This window comes from Alternaria postmessia (genome assembly GCF_024291825.1).
Source record: "Alternaria postmessia strain BMP 2775 chromosome Unknown scaffold_8, whole genome shotgun sequence".
In the NCBI taxonomy this organism is placed as follows: domain Eukaryota; kingdom Fungi; phylum Ascomycota; class Dothideomycetes; order Pleosporales; family Pleosporaceae; genus Alternaria; species Alternaria postmessia.
In genome coordinates this window covers 621,717-642,748 of record NW_026260081.1, presented here as the reverse complement: position 1 = coordinate 642,748, position 21,032 = coordinate 621,717, and the positions used below count along the sequence as shown (strand labels likewise).

Sequence of the window (21,032 nt, the reverse complement as noted above, 5' to 3'; positions counted from 1 at the left end):
GGATGAATGGACATTCTATGCCATATACAATTTGTCCACTTAGGAGAACAGCTCTAGGCATGACGGTTTTAAGCGATGCTATCGTCTTTTCGTAAGTAGCGGGATTTAAAACGCTCGGACATTCATATTAGGAGAACCTTGAGCTGAGACATACACCAAAGAACAACGAAATCGAGGTAGATTTCGAAGAAATACGACGGAACTAACCAAGTACTATGTTGCATCGTAGGAGAGAAACCTAGCCTGCGAACTGTCTGGCCAGCTACTACGAGTACACATCATGATCAATATCTAAGCTTCCTCGTCCCTTTGGTTTTCTTGATCCACTGGGCATCCCGTTTGCTTAATTCCATCGCACTTCTCTTCCTCTTCGCATCTCCACCCCCAATGTTAGCTGCGGTAATGTTTCCACACTCAGGTGTTGTCAACCTTTGTCCGAATTGATCAGCAGCCCAAATGAGAACACCGTTCGACCAACCAAATCCTTCCACCACTGTATACTCTCCGCCCCCTCCAGCAGCGTTGGTACTCTCATCAGAGTACTTTTCGAAGATCGTCCCGTTACCTTGAGAGTCGGGAAGTTGCGGCACTTCATCAGTCGCGCCACCAGTGACACGCCATGTGCAATACAAAGAGTCAAGATAGCGTTGTGCAATGCGGAGGGAAAGATCTTGTGTCCAAATGTAATCCTCGGTTGACTGCTCGTCATCGTCTTCGCTAACCTCGAGGGGGGTGTTAAGCAGACCTTGCATAAGGATGTATTGAAGTGGTGGCCAGACGTTTGGCTCATCCCATTGCTGGCCGGTCTGGAGGTTCGTTGCAGCAATCGCACCGTCTCTGGATTCAAGAAGCTCTTCGACTCGTGCGTAAACGCGCCTTATTGCCTTGGGGTCATTCTTGATGCTTTCAGGAGCCGCACCTGTCCAGAAAGGATAGAACTGGGAAATCTGGAACCATATTTGTTTTCCAGGCGGCGCTCCTTGGAGCGCAAGTGGTGTACTTGTGTTATCGGCCAAGGTGTAAATATTCTGGCTACTAGAGGTCAAGTTATAGTCGAAGTAGCTGTAGTGCTCAGGCGACCAAAGGACTGTTGTCATTGCCTCACTCCGATTTGCAGCGCGACCGGCCCACTCGCGTGCGGCGGTATAGTTGCCTTGGTGGCGGTGGAATTCGGCGATCGTAATCTCATTGTAGTACAGGATCGAGTTGAGCTCTACTGGGATGATCTCAATGGTATTGAGCGAACGAAGAGGGAAGAATGTTTCTGTAACAGCGTCGGATGGGTTGGCAATCCAGCGTGCTGAATAGTCCCATCCACTCTCTGCACCCGATGCAAGGTTGGAATACAACGTCGCCTTTTGAGTCTCGTTGAGTGGCTGTGTGGCGTTGAACTCCTCGCCTTCTTCGTTGAAGTAGGTCGCATTGTTGGCAGTCACATAATCCTCGTAGTAGGATTCAGGTCGTGGCTGCGTGTTTGACACGGCATAGTGGTTGAGAGAGTAGTTCATGCCAGCCCGCTCAAGCGTCACGGTACGGTTGTTCACCCAAAACTCATACTCCTTTTCAAGGATGGGTATCGCCCGTTCGAGCAGAGTATAATTTTGTGTATACTCGACGTAAACACGAACCATCTGCGTAAGCAGTGGCGGCTGCGATCGATTTTCGTAATAGCGACGAGCGCCGTTGGGCACGAAGCCAATATCTTCGACAAGATCCATGAAATTCTCGATGATGTTTTCGGCAATCTGAGTAAAGGACCCCTGAGTACGAAGGAGGCCTTCGATGATCCAGAAGGAGTCCCAGTAATATGGCTCCCTGAAACGACCGCCAGCTACCACGAAGGTACGGTTGACCGGAAGGAAGGAGTTAACGCAGCCAGAGCAGTTTCCAGCTCCGACATATCGGCGCGTTAAGTCAGGCCATATATCGATGACTTGGCGTGTGAAATCTCGAACAACAGAGCTGTTGACGTTGTCAAGAAAATCCGGCTGCGTTTCTAGCTCATCAGTAGGTACTTCTTCTAGTTCTGAACCAGCTTCGCCAAAGTATTCGGATAGAAAATCATTTAGCGCTGTATTGTTCTCGATCGGTCTCGAGAGGTTGGCGAATGCTGCAAGCACTTCTTCTAGCGGGCGTGTTGTTGGTCTGCCATTGATTAGCTATGATCTAATACGGGTCCTTCAAGTTACTTACAAATCGACGAACGTCTTCGAATCCTCAAACGGTCTTGCGAGTTCGATTTCGCGAAGCAGGTCGCCATAACAGTAGATGGGTGAGTCGCAAGGTGCAATCACGCTGCCATTGATGAACAGAGCATTTGCCAAAGGCACGCTTGCAATGAGAGCAGGAATCAGCGAGCGCATTGAAGCCATGATTTAGACCCGGCTCCAGCGGAAGAAGAGAAGGAATTGACACAGGACCGAACATGTCCAGTCCGCCTACTTAAGCTCTCAGCCGTGCGACCCTAGTGTACAAAGAAACCTGCCATTGCACCGCGCAGTACGGGTACGCTGACCGGTCCGTCCACGTACGTGGCTTGCTAAACCACCCAAAATGCGTATCGTCATACTTGGCAAGCTTTCCCGAAGTACCCAAGTAATAGTTCGGCATCAGCACATGGCGTATCGGAGGAGTGGTGTTATTGGTAAAATGTGGAGAGGTCGAGCCCATGCGGAGGTTCCCCGCAAAAATGGCTGTCCAAAAAGTCTTAGCGTGATGTCATCGCTGTCAGCTCCGGTCCGAAAACCATGGTACCGATTTTTGCATGTCACAGCTTTGACATTGGAAATTACCTATATCCTCACAGTGCCGTCTCCAGGTTTTAACAGCTTGGAAATACATGGCACAAAAAAGCGCGGCTTAGTTACACTGGTACATACCCGAGGGCATTATCCGTATTCCCCAGTACCGCTTTGTCAACGGACCTCTAGCACATCTGACAAAGGTACCGTAGTCCCGACATCCGATTCGAAACTGCAGCGAGTGTGGTTTCAAAGGTCGCGACTTCTACGTCCACGATCCTGTGCAATATATTGGCGTAATAGTAAACGGTGTTCAAGGACGTGGAACCACATCACGGCTGTTGTCTCATCACATTCAGAGCTCGTCAAAGCACTGAGAAGCTAAGTTGAACCGTCGTTCCTTGCACTAGCGCAACTCTAGTAGTAAAACATCCAGTATTGAGGCTGACTTGACTTCTCTTGTCGCCGGTCCGGCTCGGTTCGTCCTCCTAATCACGTTCCCTTTATCCGTACATGGTCTCGCAAAATCACATGGCATCCGATTCTTGCCACGACTAGACTCCAGATATTTCTACCGCTGTCATTAGTCTCTGGTCCGAGCGGCGCTATTTGTACAAAGGGATATTAGATGCGCTTGCGATTTGCCGAAGCAATTTCCGATTATCATCAGAACCACAATTCAAGTTCCTTCCATTGGTCTGTACAATGTGGAGAAGCACGATCAGACACGGACATAGACTGTCACGAAGCCTTTTCGATGATTTGGGTTGTGCCAAGAACACTCACAATGCTGTACGGCTTTCTTCTTGTCCGCCTCCTACTTTCTGCACTTTCGATTGAGTGCAACTCCATCTCTCCGATACCAAATTCGTTCTGTAATGAAGAACCACATACCATCAACAATCCTTCCGTTCAGAGTACCGCAATGTCCTGGCCCTTGAACTCGTAACCTGAGAGAACGAATCAGGGAATCCTTCCAGGCAGGTTTGCCAGCGACTATCGTGATTTCGATGTCTTAACTTTGCTCAGCCATCCAAAAATACCGCTGTTGCCAAATTTGCGGGATCCAAGCTGTGCTTATCGAACATGCGTGCGATGGGATTGCTCTCCTCGGCTCATGAGCAAAGTGATCTTGGTTATTCCAGTATCGTCCTCACCCCAGCATTCTCGCCAAGCCACCCAGACTGACATTGAGGCTAAAGCTCAGCTTAACACCTTTAGCCTGCGCCGTGAATTCCTGGGTATGTTCACTCCATTCCCTCCGGATCTGCGCGCGTTGTTGGAGAGCGCTGGGCCTTCTCTGCACATTCTCCCTCTTGTCACTTTCTCTGTGTACGAGAGGTCTTCGTTGCAAATCTTTCGTGTCTTGTAAAACTGGTGCTATCATGGTTTGTATGCTTGCGATCTGATGTGGCGGCACGTTTTCGAAGAGGAGTTTACCGCTCTTGGTCTGCATGACGAAGCTTTGGTACCGATAAGCATGCAGGATCAAACTGTGAACATCTGACATGGCACTCTTCTCAAGAAATGCAACGGCAGATTTGTAATGCCGCAAGTCCCATACTGAGGCATTCTTCTCGGTTATCAGCAAGAAATTATCTCCGGCACCCAGTGCTACGAGACGCGGCCGATCGATCCAACTTCCATCCTGTATGTTGTTCTGTAAGGCGACAAGCAGGGTTCCTGGCAGATTCTTCCAGAGGTACGAAGCTTTGTCGTGGATGAAGAAAGACGAATTATATGGTCCCAGCGTACATCGTATATTAGGAATGTTGCGGTTTTCAGCGTGCAGGAAGTCGACTAGCTCGTGCGGGAGTCCAGAGCTCTCAACACGGTCTCTTCCACCAGTATCTCGCCAGGTCAAGAGGAAGCTGTCCTCGAAACCAAGGGTCACATGATAAATCTTTTTCAATTGTGAGGAGCTGAGAAGTCTTGCCAGCTTTTTAGGAAGACGTGCACTGCACCATCATCAGTATCACTTATCAGCCTGTTTTGTGTATGAAAGCATACTATTCTCGTCTCGACGGACATTGGAAGAAGTGGCAGCCGCGTTGGCCAAACGTAAACGTAGAATCGCACATGTGCCGCCGAAAACTCGGGCTCGCTAAGAAGAAAAAACGCTTGGTCTAGATCGATGGAAGCGGTGTGCGACGCTGAACACAGTGGGCCACTATAAAGCCGCAATGTTGTGAAGAAGTAGGCAATCGCACGACTGATTGTGTTGACATTCGCCTTGCCAAGCTTGATCGCTTCCAGGGTCTAAACAGGATAGCAACGTTTTGAAACCGTTGTCGGGGAACACGCGCCAGTTTGTAAAGACGTCAGGGCAACGGAAACCTATCAACGGCTCAATACATACGCGCTTGTACGTTGAATGCATATTGTTTCACTCATTTAAGTGCATTGTTGACATCTTTAGAGGTTTCACCACGTTAAGAGTGCGTGACGTCATAATAGCTTCCAAACCAATCGCGCCCAGCCGGGAATGAGTGGTACCGCGAGCAATGCCTCGTTCTTTTCGTTCGGCCCCAATGACAGCTACATATCCAAAAGCTTTGCGGGGCTCAATTAGTACGCTGCCAGCCTATTTCTTTGTACGCGACAACTAACGATCAACAGTCGTAACCTCCCTTCCAGCCTCCAAGATCTCCTTCTAGGTAGGTCTGTTTCCGAAGTACATTGGGCAGCTCTAGGGCCGATAACCGAATCCTGGATCCTGAGTTCCAAAGACTCATCGGGCAGAAACAGCCTGCAGTGGGGCTCATCTATACCTTCACGACTCCAGAGTATCCTGACCAAGACATGGCACTCTCCACACCTGCGTGCCTTCTTGGGGCCCGACGACTCCTTCATCATCTGGCACCCTGAGCTCATACGTTGGGCCAATCTGCCACCGAGCCTAGAGGATGCCGTACAGTCTTGGTTGACACCTTCTGGATGGCGCGTAGGGCCGCCACGCATTGTAACATGGGGTCCTGAAGGTGCATTCTTCGCTATGAGTGAGTACGGTGACGTTGTATACCGTTTAGGCGATGTAGATGCCTGGGAAATTTACAAAGAGACGGTAGAAGAGTGGAAGGCGGAGAAGGGGTTTCTCTGGAGCGACCTGACTTTCATCACGCTGGATCCTACCAGCTCTGATCAATTCATCGCAATTCGGAACGATGGGACATGGGCTGGCTCCATCGATGATGTCAACGAGGAAGCACTGGAGACTTTTGCACTCAACTTCTTTGCTCGAGCGAAGAAGAAGTCCAAACCTAGCACATCCCAGTCGAGCGGGCAGATGCCAAACGGTACCGACAAGTCTACAGAGGCGAAACCCGACGCCGCGACCCAAGCCCTCTACGAAAAATGGTCTACAGAAGCGGCAGTCATGTTCGCAGCCGCATCAGCAGCAGCCGGAGGCTCGAAACCTAAAGCCCCACGGAAACTCCAAGTTCGTTCCCAGTCCAGTAGCTCAGATGCCTCTAGACCGCCACTGCACCGCACGCCATCTGCATCGCCAAAATTACTGTCCATGTTCCCATACCTGCCTAACACGATTACGACCTGCAATCTCACAGCATGTACGATTCTCAAATCTGAACCAGATAGCATACACGCCTGCCAACACGACGTAGAAAAACTACTTCGAGCAAGCGGTTTGTATAGCTACGAGTGGCTACGTCAGGAGCGCTTGCGATGGCATCCAGACCGCTTCGGACGGCTATGCGATGAAGAATGGAGAGAAACTGGGAAGAAGCTCGCCGGCGAGATGTTCAAACTCATGAGCGTACTGATAGAAGATCTCAAATTGCATCAAGGCGAAGGCAGCGGTAGTAGGGGTGTATAGGAAATAGAATTAAGAGAAGGCGTTTAGACATGGTTAAGCCTGTCTAGCAACCAGCTTCAGACTCCCCTGATCTTTCTCTAGACTCACGCTAGTACTTGCAGCGACCTCTTCCAACCGCTGTCTGCCCACCGGCCTAGCCTCACCCGTAATGATATCATCCATCTCGCAAAACAACATTGCCATTATCGAACTCTTCCACAGCCTCTCGCTCTCCACGCCCCTACTCTCAAGGTGCACTAGTAAGAGGAAAATAGCTGAAAGTGCTATCATCGTAGCAGGAAAGGCGACCCACGTCCAATTTATGTTGATACAAGTTGTTGTGTACCACATTGTCCCTTCAGCAGGCTTGTTAAAACCCGGCATGCCGTGGGTACGGAGGACAGTGTTCATGGCGGTGGTGAGGTTTGTCATCAGACTGCTGACGTGGTCTAAAGGCGCATTTCGCATTTCGCCATCATTCCACAAGACACGCATGGCGGCAGATCCAGAGCGGCCATTTGGTACAAACACGAGGAACTGCGCGTCGTAAATGGCTCCGAGATGTTGCCGAATACTAGACGTAGCCGTGAGCGTCATGGCCCAAACGCAGTCTTCGGGGTACCACACAGTTTCCGCACCTGGGCCTTCCACGTCCAGGTAGGTTGTATTGATGGGTGCGGCGTCGATGTTAACTTTCGCGACGGGCAGATAGCCGGGTGTGTCAGTGGTTCGCTCATCACAGGTAATTTCTGTGCCGTTGCGGAGGGTTTGCTTCGTGGCTAGGCGGAAGACAGTATCGAAGCCAGAGGCTGCTACGTCTTCACCAATACGAACGCTCTTGATCAGCTTTTCCTTCAAGATACCATTGTGGTATGTCGCCTCCATTGTGTTAACTGTAGGATATATCCCGCATCTTATTGCTTTGTACTCGTAGTTCTCGCGTGTGGAGTTCGATACGTATATCATGCCTATCGTCGATATGGTGCCATTGTAACCAAGTTGTCCTTGTGATACGCCAGTAACGATGGATCCAGGCCAACCGGCAAGCAAAAACTTGACTGGGGGGTAAGCAAGGAGGTTGTCGGAAAGCGGCAGAGAAAGACCAATGTTTCTTGCTTTTGTGCCGTTTCTCATAGTGAATTCATAATCAGTTGTGAGGGCAGCCGTCCCGTTGGTACCATTCAGTGAACTGCTACTCATCTCCTCAGCACACGCCTCGGGACTGCCACCACAGTCCATTTGAATCAAAAACTCGGTCGGTAAATAGCCGTAGTATTCAGCATCGTCGTAGTTGAGTGGTACTTCCACTACTTCCGATGTAGCATCTTCGCACCAGTGGTCGGTAGCCAGAGTTGAAAAGGTCGATCCATTTGCAGCCGGAAAGGTGCAATTACCAGTTTTACATCCGTAAGAAAGAAGGGTAGTCGTGTCCTCGAGCGGTTGAAGTATCCCAACATCCATAGCTACACTCATGGGAAGGAATTCGTCGAACCTTTGTGCAGCTATCCTTTCTCCACTAGCGTTGTAAAAATTAGACCTGCGTATTCCGACTGCGGCACTTTCATCAGTACGGAGGCAATCATTGAAGACAACAAGTTGCTGAGCAGCGAATCCAGTAAAGGCCGACATGACGGTGACAAGAGCGCCCATCGCAGCGATAAAGCTTGTATGTGTAAGTTCATGCCTAGACATAGTTCGCATATACATACTAAGGCTTCTTAATCCTGAGACCGAAGATGAATAAGACAGAGCCCCATGCACCACGACTGGCGGAGTCAAATTTTGCCATGTCATCAAGCTTGCGTGCTTTGCGGAACCATTGCCACTTCGATTGACTGATCCCCTCGGCGAGTACCATGCTTACTCCAGCCCTAATCATCATGGAGAACAGAGAGACGATAGAGTTGATGCTAACAATCTGAGGCCAATCTGGCAAGGGGCGATCTTGATGAGCCATGAGTGTAAGAACAAGGCCGATCAACGACAGCAGCGCAAAAATGCAACTACATGTCTCCGCCGTCCAGCCCTTTCTCCATAACCGCAGTGAACCATTAGCAAATGCCTTCCAGCCTCGAGCGACACCGCGTAAGATTGCAGCTAGAGCATTAGGGAATACTGAAAGGCATCCTCGGGGGTGTGCTGTAAGGTTCTTCTTCATTTGACCCTGGTTGGAGTCCTTCTCCACTGTGGTACTTGTGGGTTCTTTACATTTTTGTTGCAGTAGCGGACTGGATTGTGGTGGGCCTGTGCGATCCATTGTTGGAGGAAAGAGTGACAAGGTGTGCTGTCAACGTCCGGAATGCCACCATACTATAAGGTTTCATCAGCATGGACGAAGTGCAAGGCGGCTCAGCAGGGCGTAAATGCGGCGCCATGCACTGTAACGGCTCTATAGCGCGTACTAGAGTCTGTCTAGGTAATGAGTTGTACCCATGGTGACAAGGGTCAGGCTGTAGGATTCTGCGTCGCAGAATACGCCGCTGTTGCAGGCACCTGGCCACATTCCTTACGTTCTATTTTTTACCTGTACTATACGACGTTGTTACAGACAGTGTACCTCTATGTTGTCTTCCTGTGTCCATGTGCCCGTTCCAACATGACCATGCGATCCAGAAAGGCCCCCAAATCCGTGCCTCCCACAGGATAAAGTCCGAAGCGCCCGCTGCCTGTTCGGCTCTTCACCGCAGCTGTCATTGGACATGCGGGCGCGCTAGTGCACAATATGTGATGAAGTCGTAGGAACAACTGCATGTGCGGGGCGGCTCAAATTTAGGAGATTTAGTATCCGAAGCAAGCCACACAGACCCTGGACGTTAACCTCTTTCCGCCCCAAGGTACCCGCAAGGTGCAGCAGGCGCGACTCCAACATCAAGTACTATACACGCGCTTGGGCAGGGCCTGCCGCCGCCGCATTAGCGTCATACATCAACTGCACATCACATACAAGTTAAGGACGAAATAGTTGCCGAATCTCTGCATGCAATGAAGAACCAAAATATTATTCTAAAAATCGTCGTCCTGTGTTGACAGGTTGAATATCGAAGTACAAGACCCATGTCGAGCCGCCGCAGATACCAAAGAATGGTGATCAGGGTATACGCCTAACCGTGTGAACGCCGAGTATTCCCAAAGGCCGTTATTAGAGTCAACAAATCGCCAAATCGCATCCTTTAAGTGCAATGACTGTACAAATTTATGAGTACCAGCTCTGTTGCTGGCTGTACCCTTGGTTGTCACCAATATCATCGTCATTGTATTCTTCCACCTCAAACTTGGAGCCTAGAGCCTCGTTCGCTTCTCTCAGCATGGCAGTCATCTGCAGGCTCATCCTGCGCATGCGCTCGTCTTCCTCGATCTCTTCCCTCCGCACTTTGTTGATCAGACGTTGACTTTCCTTTGGCAGAGGGCTCGCGGTGTTGCTTGATTTGTCGTCGAACATGGCTGGTGAGCCGTAGCTTCGTCGGCTGTAGGAGTGCGCTCGTTCGTGTGAGCTAGGAGTGACTGCCGGGCTGCCGCCGAAGGATCGTCTCTCAACTGTCGAGCGTCGGGATACTGGGATTAGTGAGGGCCGTTTGTAGGATGGCGTTCCTGCGTTTGGTCGTGATACAGGGCGTGGGATTAATGAGGGCGATCGATCGGGCAATCTTCGCTCTGATAGTCGTGGTGTTGAGGGTCTTGATTCTGTCTCTAGATTAGTTCCAACAACCACCCAGTTGTCTGCTGTGCGCAGTCGCTTGGCCATCCTAGGTCGATCTGGCGTAATGGAATCGATTGACTGGACTCCATAGTCATCGCTTGGAGCAGGAGGCAGTTGCTGCACTGGACCTGCCTGATAGGGGTCGTCCTGCAGCCCGAGTTTCGCCGCGACCTCCTCCTGCGCATCGATGCTGTATCGCGCTCCTCCTCCCGCCTGGAAACCTCGGAAGGGCACTGTGCAGAACTGGAACAGCTTTCCAGCCACTCCTCCAACAAGACCCATTATAGACCATGATTTGCTCTCGCTGGGTGTCGTTTGCACTTCGCCAACTGCGACCTGTCTTGCCAGGCCAACCTGGGGTGTAGGAGGTACCGACCAGGTACCGCGCTGCTTTTGGAGGTTGAAGTAATCGTCGTAGTCGCCTTCTCGTCTTGTATCGTTGTGTGTCCCATCCATACCCCCAGCAAGTTGGTAGCGGTCGTTCGCAAGCGGAGGTGGACTTCTGGTATCGCTGGAGCGAGTGTTGTGCAGGACATGTTCTCCCCAGGGACCTCCTATCGCGGCTTCGTGCGCCGTGGAGCCATATCGGGAGCGCTTGCGGGTCTCGTGGACATGTGAATCAATCACCTGGTGGCTGGAGGTTTCATATGCCGCATCGAAAAAGCCCTTCTGAGACTTTGCGCGTGCATCCAAGGGCGAGGGACTATACAGCCCGGGCATATCGTGGAAGTAGCGCGAGTTGGTAGCCATGCAGGGAGGTGGATACGGAGGCTGCCTTTGCGTAGGGCTGATCCGGTACTGCTAGCGAGCGAATGATGTCAGGCTTGCTGCACGAATTACTGGTATCCGTCGGGAGCTTCCTTGACCCGCTGCTCCAAATGGCAAAAAAAGTAACTAAAGGGCCATGTTGGGTGCGGCCTGTCGCGTGTTCGGGATGTGAGTGGGGAACTGCGGAGTGAGAGCCATTGTTTGTATTCAACCGTCGCTGTGGTAGCGCTATGGACGGACCATCATCATCATCATCATTATCAATGTCATCATCTTCACAGGAGCAACGAGTAATCGCAAAATGAGGGACTGGTGCATATGATTTTACAAAGAGCAGCGGACCCATCTATCAACACAACAACGCCTCCCTTCCCAAGACTGGGGTATACCTTGCCCAAACGCCGCCAAAATGATCATGGTTCTCTACCAAACGCCAGCGCCATTAGCGCATTCCCTTTACGCCCTTGCTATCCAGCCGCTATGCACAAAGTATTCAAACAGTTGCGATGATTTGTTCGTATCGATCTTGCAAATCTCTTTAGCCGTCTTCTTCTTAAGCGCGCCGCCATTGTTGAGTGCTGCCCGAATGATAGTTTCCTTGAGCGCTAGATATGGCTTGGGCATGATACGCAGCGTACTGCATATCTCCACCTCCTCTGCATTGAGCAACTGAAGATCCGCTTTTGACTCTTTGCCAAACTTGAGAGGCACGGTATTGGGGAGTGACTTGGGCACAAACTTTGTCTTGGAATGCTGTGGTGTTAGCACACCATTTGCACCGTTGACGCCGTTTTGAGCGCGATCCGGAGGTGGCGTTGTGAGACCACTGTTTTGTTTGACATGCAAAGGCAGCTCCTGCGCGAGCAATGCCGTGGCTGCAGATGGTTGTTCGAAAGGTGGTTGGGGTTTTGTCATCCTACTGGATGCCAGACGATCGAACTGCCCGATGGGAGGCGGCCGGGTTTGCCGTTGCTGCTTCTCCTGTTCGTACTTCTCCCCAGCTTTGAGACTCGTGATCTGCATGTTCCTCCACTCCTGGAGCTGTGAGATGGCCTGCCTAAGGTTGTGCTCGTATTCTAGATCCTTGCAGAACTGCTCAAAGTCGGCATGCTGCATCATCCTGGCAAAGGGCTTCGCCTTGTTCATCAGGTCTTTTTCTTCTTTGGTTCGCTTCTTGTCGGCCAGCTGATTCTTGCGATACTCTAGCAACTGATGCTCGAAGATGATCTTCTTGCGCTCAACTCGGGCGTCTAGACGGTGGTTGTAGATTTCCATAATGGTCATCTTGAGCTCCATCTCCGGCTCCAGCTCGCCCGTCCTTGGGTTCAAGCCATCGCCAGGGTCAAACTGCATGTGCTGCACAGCCTCTTCGGCTTCGTTGAAGTACTCAGTCTCGAATTCCAAACGACCGGGCATGTATCCTTGGACCTCGTGGCAGGCCGGGACACTAGCCGTGGGCTTCTGCTTGGGAGCATCGGGTTCGCGGCCTGCAGCTTCCTCCTTCTTCTTCTCTATCCTCCTCTTCTTCCTCGCCTGGAACTCGTGACGCGGTATGCGGGTACTGAGCTCGGTGTCATCCTTGCTGCAGTGCTCCGGCAGGGGAAAGCTCGGGCTGTCCAGGTAGGTGTCGATGTAGTGATCGCGGACCTCATCCTTCTCGCGGTAGCCGCCAATGTGATCCGCAATGTCTGCCCATGAGCCCAGACCATATGTTTCGGCGCCTTCCAAGAGGGCCAGCTCCTCGTCGGCGCCCCAGTCTTCGGTGTATATGGGGATGGAGTGCTGCTCGATGACCTTGAACTTGTGCTTGGCAGGCTGGTGGTCGCGTGTAGCCTTGCCGTCGGAGAAGCATGGCACGCAGAGGTCGTATTCGCTGCACACGTCTTCGGCGCAGCGTATGCGGACCGTCGACGTGATGTCGGACGAGCACACATCACAGACGTACTTGGTGCCACCTTCGGTGCCCCGCGTACCCGTCTTCTTCTTGATGACCCCCATGGTGCCCCGCTATTGATGTGCGCGCAAGTGAAGGAGAGATGGGGATGAGACAGAGAGCTGTGGCTGTGCACGCCGTTGCTGCAAGGGCGCGAGTCGGGGTCGGAGGGGGCGATGACTAATGCAATGTAGGATAATGCCGCAGCTCGCAATGTTCGACTGAGACGGGCGGCTGGGTGCGTTCAGATGGCGAGCGGACGCGGTGTTGGGCTCCAAGGTCGCGCGGTGTTGACGTACCCACGCCGGACGTTGTTGGCGGCGGCGGAAGCTGCAGCCGAGGCTGGGATGGGATGGGCAGGCACGAATCACGACTTCACTCGCAATGGCGTAGCATGGCCCGAATTAAAATAGACAAGCAGACTCTCACTCGTGCTGCGACGCGCGAAACACTGCAAAGGAATGGCAAAAGGATTGGCGCGTCAGTGCGTGGTCAGTCCGAAATGAAGGCTAGTTTCAGAGACCCAATGACCCAACTTCAAACGAGGACCCTATCTGGAGCATCGCAGCATTGACGGAGACCTGGGGCACTCGGACGTTAGACACATTGCCACCAGCCGCTCCCTATACCTAGGTCCTGTCTGCTCTCCCTTTCCAGAGCCCTCTCCCTGAGCCTCTACACTATTCACCGTCTGCCAGCACCACCTCCGCTCCTTGGTGTGCCCCTCGTCGCCTTCCCGCGTCCCGTAGTCTCCACCCTCTCGCTCCCTAGCAGCAGCACCCTGGGTATCCGTCTGTTCTTCCTGCATCTGCCCACTGCTGAGCTGCCGCAACCATGTCTTGGAAGCTCACTAAGAGTGCGTATATCCCCAGAGCCCGCCTGCTGAGTGGCGCCCCCTAACCCGTGCTGCAGAGCTCAAAGAGACGCATCTTGCTCCCCTCGCCAACACATTCAGTCGCTCGTCGTCGACGTCGACAATAGTCGGTGACCAGCCGACGCCCAAAGCCTCGAGTTCCGCCGCCAGCGCGACGACCCTCGGAGACTCCAAAGACAATGGCATCGGTACTTTGGTCCTCCTGTCCCCACTCACCTCCTGCTGACCCAGTCCAGCCGCCTCAGAAGCCAACGCATCCGCCCCGGCGCAGCCCCTTCGCCCTGGTATCCTGATCGTCACCCTCCATGAAGGCCAGAAGTTTTCGCTGCCCCCGGGCGCTGAGCAGCAATTCAGCGGCGGGAGCCACCACCAGGGCTCCATGTCCCAGGGCGGCGGCCTCTCCGTGGCAGGCTCAATGCGACCCGGGTCGTCTTCGCGCAATGCAGTCGCCGGTTCCTACGCGAACCGGCCGCAGTCTGCTGCTGGCAGCATCAATGCTGCGCCTACCATTCACGGTCGCTACTCGTCAAAACACCTGCCCTACGCTCTGGTCGATTTCGACAAGCAACAGGTCTTCATTAACGCAGTCTCCGGTACACCAGAGAACCCGCTCTGGGCTGGCAGCAACACGCAATACAAGTTCGACGTGTCCCGCGTCACCGACCTCACCGTCTCGCTTTACATCCGAAACCCCTCCGCATCGCCCAACGCCGGTCGCAACGAAGACATCTTCATCGGAACACTCAAGGTCCACCCCAAATTCGAGGAGCAAAGGACGGACAGCAAATCTGGAAATGGCGACGGCACAGCTGGCCAGGCCGGTGCTGATTGGATACCAGTGCAGTTTGGCAGCGGTCAGATGAAGGTCGGAGTCAACTTTGTCGAGAATCGCCAAGATCGTCTTGCGATTGACGATTTCGAACTTCTCAAAGTCGTCGGCAAAGGTAGTTTTGGAAAGGTCATGCAGGTGCAGTATGTGCTCATGCGCTCTTCTGCATTATCAAATACTCACAACGTACAGGAAGAAGGATACGCACCGAATTTACGCCCTGAAGACCATTCGCAAAGCACATATCATTTCCCGATCCGAAGTCGCACATACTCTCGCCGAGCGCTCTGTCCTAGCTCAGATCAACAATCCTTTCATCGTACCGTTGAAGTTCTCGTTCCAGTCGCCAGAGAAGCTGTACCTTGTCTTGGCCTTTGTCAACGGTGGAGAGCTCTTCCACCATCTGCAGAAGGAGCAACGATTCGACATCAACCGAGCTCGATTCTATGCTGCCGAACTGTTATGCGCCCTTGAGTGCTTACACGGTTTCAATGTCATTTACCGTGATCTGAAGCCCGAGAACATTCTTCTCGATTACACTGGTCATATTGCCTTGTGCGACTTCGGTCTCTGCAAGCTCGACATGAAGGATGAGGACCGGACGAACAGTAAGTCATATCTGAGCATGGCTTGAATCGGAGAACTAACACTGTCTTAGCATTCTGCGGAACACCAGAATACCTCGCTCCGGAACTCCTTACTGGCGCTGGCTACACCAAGTCCGTCGACTGGTGGACGCTTGGTGTTCTCCTTTACGAGATGTTGACTGGATTACCTCCCTTCTATGATGAGAACACCAACGACATGTACCGCAAGATTCTTACCGAACCTCTACACTTCCCCGGTCCTGAGATTGTCCCACCGGCCGCACGCGATCTCTTGACTCGCCTCCTAGACCGCAATGCAGAGAAGCGATTGGGTGCCAAGGGCGCTGCAGAGATCAAGGCGCATTACTTCTTCCACAGCATCGACTGGCGAAAGCTGCTTGAGAGGAAGTACGAGCCCAGCTTCAAGCCCAATGTGGTACGTAAAGCTTTTGTTAATTCAAAGGCCATGGCTAACATACACCTAGGTTGACGCAAAAGATACTGCCAACTTCGACCGCGAATTCACCTCGGAAGCTCCAACAGATTCGTATGTCGATGGTCCTATGCTTTCCCAGACTATGCAACAGCAATTCGCAGGATGGTCTTACAACCGCCCTGTTGCGGGTCTTGGCGATGCTGGTGGTTCGGTGAAGGATCCATCGTTCGAGGGTGTAACGGAAAGATAGTGCCTTCATCGTCTCAACACTTCGGCTTCGGAGAATGGCCGTTGAATAGGCGCGTGGCTTGTCACGGCAATGGAGCCGACTGCAAGCACAACACCCGCCGGCTTTGGATCCACAGATATAAGACATGGTCATTGGTGGGATCTCAGCGCTCTTTGATGCTTTTTTGGGTTCTGGAGCAATGGCACGGCGCTTGAGGCAGCATTTGTGTGAGAGAAAGCCTAAATTCAGGCAAGCAAATCAAGACGATATCCCCATTGAGTTAGAGATGCACATGTCTTAGTGATCAGCTTTGTGGTGCTTTGGTAAGGCTGTCCAGGTGGAACCAACGGGATGTTCTGACAGCAAGCGCGTGGTAAAAGTGGTGCCCCTCCTTCCCTCAACGGAGCTCTGACGCAAGCGGGGCTGAGTCTCGGCCGCGCGACTTACAATTCTCCCATCACATCCGCGAAAACAATCATCTTCACTTTACTCACACCTTTTCCATCATCTCTCGCGCTTGCAATTGACCTCCTCTATCTCCAATTGTCCAAGTTTGAAACCTCATACCCGCCCACTAATCCTATAACACAACATGCCCGGCTTCGCACAGGCCTCAGACCTCAATGCCTGGTCCGCGCTTCAGGACCACCACCAGAAGCTTGGCAAGGACATTGTCTTGAAGGAGTACTTTAAGAAGGACCCTCAAGTAGGTCTGGATGGCTAAATCTAGTACGTTGCTAACAAACTGTAGCGATTCGAGAAGTTCAGCCGTACTTTCAAGAACGATGCCGAGAACTCCGAGATCCTGTTCGACTTTTCCAAGAACTTCGTCACTGAGGAGACACTGAAGCTTCTTGTCGAGCTCGCAAAAGAGGCTGGCCTCGAAAAGCTTCGCGATGACATGTTCGCTGGTGAGAAGATCAACTTCACTGAGAACCGTGCCGTCTACCATGTCGCACTCCGCAACACCTCCAACCAGAAGATGGAGGTTGATGGCAAGAGCGTCGTCGAGGACGTCAACTCAGTTCTTGACCACATGAAGGAGTTTAGCGAGCAGGTCCGAAGTGGCGAGTGGAAGGGATACACTGGCAAGAAGATCGACACCATCATCAACATTGGTATCGGTGGTTCTGACCTGTATGCAACTCTGTTTGATACTGTTCGAACGTGTACTGACTTCAAATAGTGGCCCCGTCATGGTCTCAGAAGCCCTCAAGGCCTACTCTCAGCGCGATCTCAAGATCCACTTCGTTTCCAACATTGACGGAACTCACATCGCAGAAGCTCTCAAGGACTCCAACCCCGAGACCTCCCTCTTCCTCATCGCCTCCAAGACCTTTACCACAGCCGAGACCGTCACAAACGCCAACACCGCAAAGTCATGGTTCTTGAAGAGCGCAAAGCAGGAGGACATTGCCAAGCACTTCGTTGCCCTCTCCACTAACGAGGAAGAGGTCACCAAGTTCGGTATCGACAAGAAGAACATGTTCGGCTTCTCCGACTGGGTCGGTGGACGTTACAGTGTCTGGAGCGCTATTGGCCTGAGCGTGGCTCTTTACATTGGCTTCGACAACTTCCATCAGCTCCTGGCTGGTGCTCACGCCATGGACAAGCACTTCAAGGAGACTCCTCTTGAGCAGAACATTCCCGTCATCGGTGGTCTTCTGAGTGTATGGTACTCCGACTTCTTCGGCGCCCAGACTCACCTTGTCTCTCCGTAAGTTTGTCAGTTCAGCAGATACGCTTAGTCTGACATTGCCCAGCTTCGACCAGTACATGCACAGGTTCCCCGCCTACCTCCAGCAATTGTCCATGGAGTCGAACGGAAAGGCCATCACCCGCAGCGGCGACTATGTCAAGTACACAACCGGTCCCATTCTGTTCGGTGAGCCAGCCACCAACGCTCAGCACTCCTTCTACCAGCTTCTCCACCAGGGCACCAAGCTCATCCCAACCGACTTCATCCTCGCCGCCCAGAGCCACAACCCTGTCGAGGGCAACAAGCACCAGAAGATGCTTGCATCCAACTTCTTCGCCCAAGCCGAGGCGCTCATGGTCGGAAAGACGCCTGATGAGGTCAAGGCTGAGGGTGCGCCTGAGAACCTTGTCGCTCACAAGACCTTCCTGGGTAACCGACCCACTACCTCCATCTTGGCCGACAAGATCACACCTGCCACTCTTGGTGCCTTGATCGTCTACTACGAGCACCTCACTTTCACCGAGGGTGCCATCTGGAACATCAACAGCTTCGACCAGTGGGGTGTCGAGCTCGGCAAGTCGCTGGCCAAGAAGATCCAGTCTGAGCTTGACGACGACAAGGAGTCTACTTCTCATGATGCTAGCACAAGCGGTCTCATCAACGCTTTCAAGAAGAAGGCCAGTTTGTAAGCGGCTGGTGATGTGTTGTGCGGGGCTTTAATGGCTGAATGATTTGATGACTGGAGGCTGGATTCGCAGCAAGCACCTGAAGGATGCATATATAGTACTGATATTACGAAATACCAATGGACACGTTGAAGTATAATTTCGCGTCTGAATACCCTATACTCTAGCATGTGAATTGCGTTCGTTTCAATCGACTCTCTTGCCTCCACCTCCATATCCATATCCGCCTAATCCGTAGCCACTGCCCATGCCACTTCCTCGACCGTTGGCTACAGGCAAGCCATAGCCACTGCCTCCGTTGCCAAATCCTCTTCCACCACCATTCATCCTATCTGTAGCGTACCTCTTCAGCCGTCTGGGCAGTTCAACACCACGGAAGTAAACAACGCACACGGCTGCACTCGCCACAGCACTCAAGAAACAGTACACCAGAGTACTAGTATAGATGTGTCCACCATATCCACTCCAGCCAGGAGGCAGCGTAGTGCTTGGATACCACCTCACACTAAACGCCAAACTCAACGGATCCCCAATGGTAATCTTGGTATTCCTTGTATGACTTGACACGGAATATGCAGTCGCAGCATCCACCGTTCCAGGCGCCACGCTCTTGGGCCCTGCATGGACCAGCAAGTTCAAATAATTGCCCACGTGCAAGTGGCTCAACTGCAGTGTCCCCGCCAATGCTATGATCAGAGGTGTGTACATTGTGCTCTGAGTTCCTAATGCGCCTTCCTGTGTGCTGTCGTCGCTCACACGGTACTCTGTTTCCATGACGGAAGGTGGCAAGGGTTTCGAGGGAATGCGGCACGACAGGGGCGCATCGTTGTGGATGTAGAACTCGAGAAGGTGGAAGAACTCGTCGGTCACAAAGTCTATGGTGCAGTTCACGTCTTTTTCGACGCCGAAGTTTAGGTGGAGGGGTTGGCCCGTTTCGTTGCAGGTTGGGAAAGGTATGTACTGGAGGTGGCCGGCTGCATCTGTGATCTGGAAACACAAGGGTTAGTGGCTACAGGATAGAAATTTGGGGGTCATGCTCGTTGAGTATTCCAGGGCGTGGTGTGGGTGGCAGACGTACATGTTCACCGGTTTCTCTGACGTCGAGGTTAGCAATTGTACTCGCAGCTCCTTGTGTATATATTGTGACGTACATGGTTCGGTTTAAACAGCTGACTGGAATGATCTCGCCAGGATTATACCCTCGTGCTTCTTCCACGCTCTTCATGGGCTCCTGGCCGGTTAATGCTGTTGCAAGGGATGTCAAGAAGGAAAGTAATGCGACGGTAGGGAGCCATGCCGATGGCTGTCGTTTCGAGATCATGGCGAGAATCTTGAGAGGAGAAGCCAATCGTTCATTCAGCGCATGTAAGCCGGGTACTGCGCGTGAGGCAGCTGCGACGGTCGAGGTGCATGTGTCAACTTGGACAATGTTGGGTACGCGAATCGAGGTCCCTGGCCTGTGCCCGTCCGCGGCAAGAGACTCCCGGTCCAGCTCCGCAATCTAGTCTTCACCCTCACGGCCAAAGTAGATGCAAATCATATGCTTCCGTGTCAAGGTTGACGTATGCTTCGGAGATGGTCATAATATCTCGATAGCTATCAGTTCGGTAAGCACCCAGTGCTTATTATGCAAATGCAATGCAGTTATAGTACATTATGTACACGTTGGATTCATACATGGTTGATATCCCCGCCATTCCGAAGCATCAAATCAGCGTCATATATGTTTACCATCCCTTCCTCGTTAGTTCTGTCACCCGGTTAGTCACGTCGCGGAAACCCTTCTTGAACCTCGCCCTCCATCTCTCAGACGCCAATCGCTTCCTCTTCAATCCGCCTCTCTCGTGGAACCTCTGTTTGTTGAAGTCGCGCTTGACTTGGTTCCTTGCCATCAAACTCCCCAGCATGCCAATACCCCTCACCATATCCCGTCCGCGGCTAGGATCCAACTCTACAGTACGTCCGTATACGGGGTTCAAGCGTGGGAACTGAGAAAACGTCTCTTCCTGTTGTACAGCGAGCGATGCCGCACCGGAAGGCTTGTTGGCAAGACTTGGGTTGGCTATGTCGTCGGACAATGCCATGTCGTCGAAATTCAGGCCTGGCTTGTGGGCAGGCCGTCTGCTCTGGGTGCCCGCGAAGGCTTCTCCAAAGACGCGGTTGGCTGGTGAGGTAGGTGCTGCGCCCCGTGGCATATATGGTGCCCTGTTCGTGGTCGTACCGCCGAGCATGGAGTCGATTGTCTGTGACGTCTCACTCTGGGTGGGCTGTGGACTTGCGGCTGCTCGCTCGGGAACGTAATTTTGGTCTGCTTGCTTCCTCTGTGGCTGCGCAGGTTGTCTTGGCGATCTCGATATGGTTCGTTGACATGTCCAGGACGGTGTTGTCTGTCTCGAGGACTGCGGTATGCGTGTAAAGGTCGAGGGACGGAGCAGTCGCTCGCCCAGCGATCGTGATGCCATCTTCAAATGTTGTGGCTACAATCCTGGCATCGGCAGAAGTGATTGGAGGTGCTCGCGGCGGGCAATTGCGGGTTGGCTGCGGTGAATGATGGAAGTCATGCACGCCGCGGTTCCCAAATTTGTCGGCGCTGTAGGTAGTTGGTGGTCCGAGCGTCTCTCGAAGCTCCAAATCTCAACTGCGACTTCTGCCTCTCACTACAACACGCGACGAGCACCTCGACAATCCGATTTAGTAGCTCCCCCAAACAACCCTATCGAGTTCCGCGACTGTATATCT

At 52.5% G+C, this 21,032-nt stretch overlaps 8 protein-coding genes across 8 annotated transcripts; 3 read left to right on the top strand and 5 right to left on the bottom strand.

Moving 5' to 3' along the window:
- Window positions 1–284: 284 nt before the first annotated feature.
- On the bottom strand, window positions 285–2,372 carry J4E82_002232 (uncharacterized protein; the record flags this gene model as incomplete). The annotated part of the gene is made up of 2 exons (XM_051728534.1): window positions 285–2,145; window positions 2,194–2,372. 2 exons carry the CDS (start codon window positions 2,370–2,372, stop codon window positions 285–287), a joined length of 2,040 nt encoding a protein of 679 aa, XP_051591947.1.
- A 2,873-nt stretch (window positions 2,373–5,245) lies between these two features.
- J4E82_002231 (uncharacterized protein) lies at window positions 5,246–6,576 on the top strand (the record flags this gene model as incomplete). The annotated part of the gene is made up of 2 exons (XM_051728533.1): window positions 5,246–5,252; window positions 5,435–6,576. 2 exons carry the CDS (start codon window positions 5,246–5,248, stop codon window positions 6,574–6,576), a joined length of 1,149 nt encoding a protein of 382 aa, XP_051591946.1.
- Window positions 6,577–6,609: 33 nt separating this feature from the next.
- On the bottom strand, window positions 6,610–8,989 carry J4E82_002230 (uncharacterized protein; the record flags this gene model as incomplete). The annotated part of the gene is made up of 3 exons (XM_051728532.1): window positions 6,610–8,218; window positions 8,265–8,739; window positions 8,986–8,989. 3 exons carry the CDS (start codon window positions 8,987–8,989, stop codon window positions 6,610–6,612), a joined length of 2,088 nt encoding a protein of 695 aa, XP_051591945.1.
- A 759-nt stretch (window positions 8,990–9,748) lies between these two features.
- J4E82_002229 (uncharacterized protein) lies at window positions 9,749–11,002 on the bottom strand (the record flags this gene model as incomplete). Its single annotated transcript, XM_051728531.1, has 1 exon — window positions 9,749–11,002. One exon carries the CDS (start codon window positions 11,000–11,002, stop codon window positions 9,749–9,751), a length of 1,254 nt encoding a protein of 417 aa, XP_051591944.1.
- Window positions 11,003–11,476: 474 nt separating this feature from the next.
- J4E82_002228 (uncharacterized protein) lies at window positions 11,477–13,018 on the bottom strand (the record flags this gene model as incomplete). The annotated part of the gene is made up of 1 exon (XM_051728530.1): window positions 11,477–13,018. The coding sequence occupies one exon, from the start codon at window positions 13,016–13,018 to the stop codon at window positions 11,477–11,479; it is 1,542 nt and encodes a 513-aa protein (XP_051591943.1).
- A 769-nt stretch (window positions 13,019–13,787) lies between these two features.
- J4E82_002227 (uncharacterized protein) lies at window positions 13,788–15,929 on the top strand (the record flags this gene model as incomplete). The annotated part of the gene is made up of 6 exons (XM_051728529.1): window positions 13,788–13,809; window positions 13,866–14,015; window positions 14,064–14,799; window positions 14,849–15,264; window positions 15,315–15,679; window positions 15,729–15,929. 6 exons carry the CDS (start codon window positions 13,788–13,790, stop codon window positions 15,927–15,929), a joined length of 1,890 nt encoding a protein of 629 aa, XP_051591942.1.
- Window positions 15,930–16,500: 571 nt separating this feature from the next.
- On the top strand, window positions 16,501–18,296 carry J4E82_002226 (uncharacterized protein; the record flags this gene model as incomplete). The annotated part of the gene is made up of 4 exons (XM_051728528.1): window positions 16,501–16,614; window positions 16,660–17,045; window positions 17,095–17,625; window positions 17,672–18,296. 4 exons carry the CDS (start codon window positions 16,501–16,503, stop codon window positions 18,294–18,296), a joined length of 1,656 nt encoding a protein of 551 aa, XP_051591941.1.
- A 183-nt stretch (window positions 18,297–18,479) lies between these two features.
- J4E82_002225 (uncharacterized protein) lies at window positions 18,480–20,755 on the bottom strand (the record flags this gene model as incomplete). The annotated part of the gene is made up of 3 exons (XM_051728527.1): window positions 18,480–19,280; window positions 19,372–19,794; window positions 20,063–20,755. 3 exons carry the CDS (start codon window positions 20,753–20,755, stop codon window positions 18,480–18,482), a joined length of 1,917 nt encoding a protein of 638 aa, XP_051591940.1.
- Between the last annotated feature and the right edge of the window lie 277 nt (window positions 20,756–21,032).